At 40.4% G+C, this 9,147-nt stretch overlaps 1 protein-coding gene across 22 annotated transcripts in view; it reads right to left on the bottom strand.

The window, feature by feature from the left end:
• Positions 1 to 842: 842 nt before the first annotated feature.
• Positions 843 to 9,147, bottom strand: part of LOC147061333 (ETS-related transcription factor Elf-2-like) — a 100,184-nt gene continuing 91,879 nt past the window's right edge. For 20 of the 22 annotated variants that reach the window (XM_085932800.1, XM_085932640.1, XM_085932623.1 and 17 more), the window contains 3 exons: positions 2,548 to 2,740; positions 2,206 to 2,433; positions 854 to 1,920 (listed from right to left, as the gene is read on the bottom strand). In XM_085932800.1, coding sequence (XP_085788926.1) covers positions 1,410 to 1,920; positions 2,206 to 2,433; positions 2,548 to 2,740 — 932 coding nt within the window. In that variant the 3' untranslated portion in view covers positions 854 to 1,409. Of the gene's footprint in view, positions 1,921 to 2,205; positions 2,434 to 2,547; positions 2,741 to 9,147 lie in introns of all 22 variants that reach the window. The other 2 variants (XM_085932792.1, XM_085932782.1) reach the window with 2 other exon arrangements.

Here is a 9,147-nt window from a genome sequence, read left to right as displayed (position 1 = left end):
TAATACTTACTTGAATAACTCTAAATGTTACGTCAGGCCCGTTCTCAGCTCCTTGTTTGTGTATATGTCACGTTAGCATACCGTATCGTTTAGCCTGTTGTTGCTGGTTCATGTCTGTTTTTGGTGTTGGATTTTGACAAATAAATTTGCCCCAAAAGTGCGACTTATACGCCGGTGCGACTTATATACGTTTATTTCACTTTATTGTGCATTTTATGGCTGGTGCGACTTATACTCCGGAGAAACTGTAGTCCGAAAATTACGGTAATTAGCTCTAAGTTGTAATGGAGTCTGTTAATATGAGAAGCGAGTGTGAATGGTTGTCTGTACATTCACCCGACTTTGTTCACAGGTAGTGTGGTTTGAATTTCCACTCAGTGACGAAGAGAAAGCGAGTGTAAATGGTTGCCCGTCTCACTATGTACCCTGAACTGACTGGCAACAAACTTTGGGTGTAGGCCACCTTTCACCCAATCAGCTGGGATAAACTTTAGCACCCATGATCCTGAACAGGAGACGTGGTGTAGCAAATGGGTGTATGGCTGTTGTAAAAAAAGATAACTAGTTTAATTGTGACTTTTGGTTGCCCAGAGTTACTAGCTACTCAGAATTTTTACGAGACAACATTTTAGATGCAATTTAAGTTGTTCTGGTGCTGAGTAAACTTTCTACCAATTCAAGCACTGAGAGCTGGGGCTTGAGAATAGGGTTGATGTCTGAAGAGAACAGCCTACTTATTTGAAAGTAAATGTGCCAAAATGTTGCTGTTTTTAGCGTCAGATGCTTTACAAACGACATTCCATAGTATGCCAGAACCCATTAACAACTTTTCTAGCTCACTTTGCGGCCACAATGACAGAATGACAGAAGAAAATTTCTCTTTTTTTTATAGCACATTTTAGTAAAACTGATAGCACAAGAAATAATAGTTTACTATGCTTCATATATAGAACACAAATCTAACTTCTCATTTGGATATCGACATCTTTTGACTCCCTTTTAAATTGCAGTACAAAAAATGCAGTGTTTATAACAGTGAAAGGTAAGGACAAAGCTGTAAAACAAAAATGACAACCAAACTCAACTTAAGAGAAGAAAACATACCTGCTTCGTATCAAAATGATCTGTACATTTACAAAATCTTTTCAGTGAGTTTATATACTGTTTGACTACAAATGTTTCATTCACAATCTAAGGCTGCCCATCATTTAACTTCGTTTTTTCACATACCATTTTTTCGATCCTTTTCTATGGGGTTTTAATTTGTCCATGACGTGAGCAGCCTTTGGCAGTCAAAAAGGAGGACTGTGTGGTGGGTAAGGGATAAGGGTTTGGTATAACATACCTTCCTTTGCAGCATTTACAGTTTATTATTTGCCCCAAACCCATCCCAAATGAGGTTTGACTTTTCAGGAAGCTGGGCTTTCTTCTGGCAATGCTGATTGACTGAAGAGGGATGTGACCTCTGATTGTCCTGCTTGTGGCTGACTGTTGGAGGACTCCTTTTTCTGGGTGAGACTTTGGACATGTACAGAGAGCTGTGGTTTGGCCAAGATAAGCTGTGGAACCGGTGTGCCTGCAGCTAGATGGACAGCTGGGGTTGGAACTGGCTTTGCGAAAGCCTGTGCTAGATGTGTAGTGACGGGCTTGGCCTGTATGAGCTGGGTCACGTGGCCAGATGGATTCGCCTGCATGAGCGTGGCAAGCTGGTTGGCTGGGATAGTGATGATTGTTATTTTCTCACCTGCTTTGGAACCAGACGGCAGCATGGTGGGCAGGGTCTGGAGGACCAATTTTGGGGCTGCATTAGCGCTAGCTACTGTAACTGGGGTTCCTGCAGTGGTAGTTAGGATAGGGGAAGAGTTTAATGTCACTTGACCAAGAGAGTTCGTCATTACCACAGGCATGGCATGGATAGGCCTGTTGGAGAAGGAAAAACAATCATTAACACCAGTTCGCCAACACACAGACTATTGAATGTCTGTTTTTTTTTATTAGCACTATTATAAAGTTGTATTATTTGATGACTTCAAGAACCGTTGAGACTGACATGACCAACAAAAAATGTTGAAGTGAAAAGTTTAACCATTATATAATGAATATAATTCTTTATTTAATTACATATATTCTTTGTGTGGTTTATGATAAACTAATTGCAAAGCTGAATTTAAAAAAAACATTCAAAAGGGCACTTAAGTGTGAGACCTGGTGGTGGTGGTATTGGGGATGATTGTGACATAGGTTTGCTGAGGGTTGTAGGCAGCAGCGGTGGTGGTGCCCAGGATTTTGGGACCCGGCTGGTTAGACACCACGCCCTCGCTGTCTTCACCTTCATCATCCTCAATGACTCGAATGTTCTTTGGCATGTCTTTGAATTGGTAGGCCAACCTCTGACCTTCCACCTTTGCAAGGATTCCACGCTGGTAATAATATCTGCATATGAAGGCACTGGACTTACGGCATTGTACAACATGCTTATTATATGTTTAATAGAAATGCTTATATTGAAAAACAAATTGACATTTTAATTTGTGTAGAATGGCTGACCTTAGGGCTCTGCCCATCGTTTCATAGTTCATATCAGGTTTATTCTTGTGTTTTCCCCAAAGTTTGGACACGGCCTTGGAGTCGACCAATTTAAAGATGCCCTTTTCCCTCTGCATCCACTTTATGTATCGAGGACATGTATTTTTGTCCTGCAACAGCTCCAGCAAAAACTCCCACAGGTAGGTGGTGTTGCCTAGAAGAAAAACAGAATGTCAATCTTAAAGCAAATGCTGACCATAAAGTCACCAAATACGTATATCTACCGTATCAACTGGTTTACTAGTTCAAGTCATGGATTTTCCCGAATAATTTTTTATGAAATCTACAAATACAAACTGGATTCGGTTGAAGTTGGGAAATTGTGTAGAATGTAAATCAAAACAAATGAAATGATTTGAAAATCCTTTTCAACCTATATTCAAGTGAATACACTACAAAGACAACATATTTAATGCTCAAACTCTGTTTTGTTTTTCAAATAATAATTAACTTAGAATTTCATGGCTGCAACACATGCAGTAGAAGTTGGGAAAGGGCATGTTTACTACTTCGTTACATCACCTTTCCTTTTAATAACACTCAATAAGCCTTTTGGAAGAGAGGAGACTAACTCTCTTAGCTTCTCATGTGGAATTCTTTCCCATTCTTGCTTGATGAACTGCTTCAGTTGTTGAACAGTCCGGGGTATTCCCTGTCGTATTTTACGCTTCATAATGTGCCACACATTTTCAATGGGAGACAGGTCTGGACTGCAAGCGGGCCAGGGGAGAACCTGGAGTCTTTTACTTCGAAGCCATGCTGTTGTAACACGTGCAGAATGTGGCTTGGCATTATCTTGCTGAAATAAGCAGCGGCGTCCATAAAAAAGACGTCGCGTGGATGGCAGCATATGTTGCTCCAAAATCTGTGTGTACTTTTTAGCATTTATGTTGCCTTCACAGAAATGTAAGTCACCCATCCCATGGGAACTAATGTACCCCCATACCATCACAGATGCTGGCTTTTGAATTTTGCGTTGATAACAGTCCGGATGGTCCGCTTCCTCTTTGGTCCGGAGGACACGACGTCCAGTGTTTCCAAAAACAATTTGAAAAGTGGACTCATCAGACCACAAAACACTTTTCCATAAACGGCTTTTGCTATGCATGGTAGAGTTTTAACTCGCACTTACTGGAGTGACGAACTGTCTTTACTGACAGTGGTTTTCTGAAGTTTTTCCTGAGCCCATGTGGTGAAATCCTTTACACACTCATGTCGGCTTTTAAGGCAGTGCTTGGTTTTCGACCATGGCGCTTACGGGCAGTGATTTCACCAGATTCTCTGAACTTTCTGATGATATTATAGACTGTAGATGTTGAAATCCCTGAATTACTTGCAATTTTGCTTTGAGAAATGTTGTTCTTAAACTGTTCAACTATTTTCTCACGCAGTTGTGGACAAAATGGAGAACCTCGCCCCATCCTTCCTTGTGAATGACTGAGCATGTTTGGGGAGGCTCCATTTATACCCAATCATGGTACCCACCTGTTCCCAATTAGCCTGATCGCATGTGGGATGTTCCAAATAGGTGTTTGATGAGCTTTCTCAGTATTTTTTGGCACCTTTTCCAACTTCTACTGGATGTGTTGCAGCCATGAAATTCTAAGTTAACTATTAAATGTATCAGTTTGAACATTAAATATGTTGTCTTTGTTGTGTATTCAATTGAATATGGGTTGAGAACAATTTTCAAATCATATTTTGCTTTTATTTATTTTACACAATTTCCCAACGTCAACCGAATCCGGTTTGTAGATTTAGGGTATCATGCGAAATTGTATTGTCCTACTCCAAATAGTTTTGACTCTAGAGGAGTTTCAAATGTTTGTATCATGTCAAGTTTATGTTATTGTTTTTTTTTTCCACCTTATTTAGGTAGTTTGCCTTTCTATTCCCACTGTCTCAAGAGTTGTTGATGGAGAGGGAACTATTTATTAAATATGGCAAATTAAAGCAGAACTAGACAGGTTTCAGTTTTCATTGATTATGGTGGCACAATATAGACAACCGCTGTAGTGTTTTGCCTGAAGTTGACCACATTTCGTATAAGTGCCAGCATGCAGAAATCCTGTGCTCTTGCTTGCCTGCAGTTGGACCGACTGAAGTACTTTTCTGTTTCCATGAGTGGCTGTGTGAAGAATGAATGACACAGACGTTTAATTGTGTTTAAACAATATTGTATATTGATGTTAAAAATAATGTTTTATGTTTGGTTTTGTAACTTAATTCAATGTACAAGGCCCACCTACTCATCAGCAACTGACAGGCTGATGAGTTTAGAGCCTTGACATAGATAAACAGATGTGTGCATTCCATTTCCCTGGGCATCCCATTTTGCGGAAGAGGGAGGTTAATTCAGAAAAAGTATGGATTGAGGACGCCCTGAAGTAGATTTTCATCTATCCAATATAAATAAATATTGCTTTATTAATAAAGAGGAATAAAACACTACTTTCAGACCAAATGTGATGTGAATGTTAAAGTCCCAATGATCATCTGGGTGTGGTGAAATTTGTCCTCTGCATTATTTGTGTGATTTTGATCCATCCCCTGGGGGAGAGGGGAGCAGTGAGCAGCGGCAGTGCCGCGCTCGGGAATCATTTTGGTGATCTAACCCCACAATTCCAACCCTTAATGCTGAGTGCCAAGCAGGGAGGCAATGGGTCCCATTTTTATAGTCTTTGGTATGACTCGACCGGGATTTGAGCCCACAACCTTCCAGTCTTAGAGCGGACACTCTACCACTAGGCCAGTGAGTTGGTTTGTTTATTGTTATGTTTATTATTACGGATGACTAAACCTCTGCCGTCACTCATTTCTCTCTCACCATCAAAAAATGAAAGCTGTTTGCCACAGAAAGAATGGCTAGGATGCCTGCCGTAAATTAATTTGTATGACACCATAATAACCAAATTGGATTAGGGTAACAATGCAAAGTCGGTACATAAGTCAATTTAAACTTTTTGACGTTTTGGGTAATGTGACCAAGCGTGACAGTGACTGTATGTAACAGGAGTAGCCGGCAACGCCCCACCTAATTTTGCTATGAATCGCTTGAGAGACACGAGTTCCATATTTTACAGACCATAAGTCGCGGAGTTCAAGTCGCACCAGCCATAAATCGCATAATATAGAAGAAAATAACACAACATATATGTTGCACCGGAATACAAAGCACAATTTTGGGGGGACTTTATTTGACAAAATCCAACACCAACAACAGACATGAATAGGCAAATACAGGCTAAACGATTAGGTATGCTAACGTTGCATAAACAAACGAGGAACTGAGAACGTGCCTGACGTAAATTATTAACAGTTATTAAGATAACTATATCATAAATAACACGTTTATCAAACCATCAATGTCACTCCAAATCATTAAATCCATCAAAATCTTCGTCCTCTGTGTAAAGAACGCCGCTGCTGACTACGGAAGTACAAGCGGCGCTGAGGTCAAACTCATAGTCAGTTGCGGTTCTACAATATTCCACAGGCCTATATAACTATATGTAAACTATATATCAGATAACTATAACAAATAATTTTATTGGTGTCACTCTAAATCAGGGGTCGGCAATTACTTTTGGACGCGGGCCAAAAAAAATTCAGACAATGGCATCGCGGGCCATTGCTTTTTTTGGGGGGTGGGTGCGCCTTACTATTTAAATTATTAATTATTATATTACCGTAATTTTCGGACTAAAAGTTGCGGGTTTTTTTTCTTAGTTTGCGTGGGTGGGGGCGACTTATACTGAGGAGCGACTTATATGTGAATTTTTTCAAAACATTTCAAAATAAAAAAAATAAAAAAGGGGGGGGGGGGGGGGACCGCGATAAACGAACCGCGATGCAGCAAGGGATTGCTGTAATTTGAACTGCAAGTGACGTCACCCGTGCTGCGCGGCGGTTGTTTACATAAATGCCAAATGATTCGATCACGGGATGACCAAGATGACGAAGGGCCCCACGTACTACCAGCATCATTAGCAGCTTTGTTTGTAAGTGACACGGAGAACGAAGAGTTTGAAGGATTTAATGATTTGGAGTGACACAGAAGGTTTGAAAAACTACTATGCCTTCTACGCACGCCCAGTCTGATTCGACGGAGCTCTCTTTCACCTCTGTGGATGGAAGTCGGGGGCCGGCGCTCGGCCGGGTGGCTGTCCGGGGACGGTGGATGGGGCTCGGACATGGCTTTTACGCACGCCCGGTCCTATTCTATGGAGCTCTCTTCCACCTTCGTGGCTGGAAGTTCAGTAGTTGTTGCCTTGTTGAACTCTTGTTTTGTTAAATAAAGAGCCGTTTACCAAACCCACGTCTTTGCTTGTACTTTGTTAACGCTACAATATAGTTATATACTAGATCTATGGAATAACGACGAGGCTGACGTCAGGGCCCACGCGCGGCGTTGTTGACAAAGGACGAGGAATTTGATCGATGGATTTAATGATTTGGAGTGACACAGATGGTTTGATAATATTGTTATAAGATGATCGTTATTTGAAATATACTTTATATATCGTTATATGGGTCTGTGGAGTAATTAGAAATGCAAATCACGACGAGTCCGACGGGGCGCGTATGCAGCATTGTTTACATAAAGGATGATCGATTGATTTAATGAATTGGAGTGACACAGATGGTTTTATAAACGTGTTAATTATGTAATAGTTATTAGAATAACTCTGAATGGTACGTCAGGCCTGTTCTCAGCTCTTATATATGTTTTTTTTTTCACTTTATTGTGTATTTTATGGCTGGTGCGACTTATACCATGCAGCGACTTATAGTCCGAAAATTACGGGATATTAAAATAAACATCATCTTACTTTTAATATGCAATTAATTTAATTCAATTTGAACAGACCTTGTTATGTTGTTAATTTAACGAAATATAGACTATTTTTTACCTCGCCCACTGGAGGAGGGAGACAGGACACTTTGGGTTTTTTGCACAAGATTACGCGCACTTGTCAATACCGTTCCGACCTGTGCGTCATGGATAACTGAAACAAGATGTTCCACCTTTTGTTGTCACTAGGGACTATCATACCTCAATAAATGGTTCGAATTGTATGGCATACAACAATCCCACCAAACGTATGCCCTTTTTTTCTTCAAAGCAATTATGAGATTGAAAAAAAATATATATATTTATTTTTTATTTTTATTAATACATCATATTAATGTCATCTCGCGGAATAGATGATAGACAGAATAGATGGCGGGCCAAAATTGGCTCGCGGGCCCCTATCTGCCGACCACTGCTCTAGATCATTAAATCCATTGAAATCTTCGTCCTTTGTGTCACTTATAAACAACACCGCTGCTGACTCTGAAATTTCTACATGCGGTGCTGAAGTCAGACTCATTGTCAGTGGCGGCTCCAATTATTCCATAGGCCAACTGCACCCTCATGCGGTTGAAAGTGAAAATAACGTGAAGTGATCAACTCTCCCACAGTAGGCATATTATAGTAGGTAATGTGTTCATGATAAAGTAATAATGTGTTGATAATTTCACATATAAGTTGCTCTTGATTATAAGTCACACCTCGACCAAACTAGGAAAAAAACTGATTTATAGTCCGGAAAATACAGTACCAATTTTGCGCGATTGAGTGTCCTGCTTCGTAGCACAAATGTGAAGGAACTGCTTCAATTCTGCGTATCACTGGATCAAATCTCACTCGCTTTTACAACATCTTGCAGCTATCTCATCGACTGTTGTGGAGCTTATGCCAGCACTAATTGCGCGTAGACGATTGCATCAACAGACATTAGAATTACCATATGTTTATATTTTAAAATTACAATCCCTCTCTCCAGTGATGTAGAATTATCATTTCAGGAATCTTTTACGGATTTGGTTTACTTGCAGAGTTCTCCGCAGAATTCCCATGCGCAATAGTTTTTGTTTTTTCAGAGTGGTAAAAGTGCCATTGCAACTGACGTGATATAGACATAGTAGCTATGTTTAAGATATACTGGATGCACATTTTTACTTTGTTGAGGATATGGATGTGTTCAACATAACCGAAGGAGAAGTCAGAACCCACTGTATATTTTTGTACTTATTGAATTATGTAAAGGTGTGTTGAATCATATTGAGGTACATGTCACCTGTATGTGGAGTTATGAATCATATCGCCAAATTCACAAAGATACCCAGCACTAGTGAAGATGTTCTTGTACACTATTTCTACTACCTGGTTATGCCGCTCCATGTATACCTTCCCTGCCACCTGGCTGTAATATGCTGCACCTTCTCTGGGGCTGCTTTGAACAGGCTACAATTGGAATCCTGTTTAATGTGGTAGATCCCAGGCCTCTACTGTTCTTGATCGCAGGTCTTTTAGGGCATGTTCTTGTGCCATGATTAACGCCTCCGTGCTATCTTTCAGTCCAGCCTCTTCCAGCCACTGGTATGTTCTCTCATTGTTAGTCATGTATTCAATTTGATGCAGGGGCTTTTCTGTCCATGACAGCTCCTCCTTACTGGGCTTTGCCTGAGGCATTGACTTCGGGGGTCTTGATGTATTCTTGGAGACTTGTTGTT

This window comes from Syngnathus leptorhynchus, chromosome 2 (assembly GCF_054491065.1).
Source record: "Syngnathus leptorhynchus isolate UIUO chromosome 2, UIUO_Slep, whole genome shotgun sequence".
NCBI classification, from domain to species: domain Eukaryota; kingdom Metazoa; phylum Chordata; class Actinopteri; order Syngnathiformes; family Syngnathidae; genus Syngnathus; species Syngnathus leptorhynchus.
This window is presented reverse-complemented; position numbering and strand designations above follow the sequence as displayed.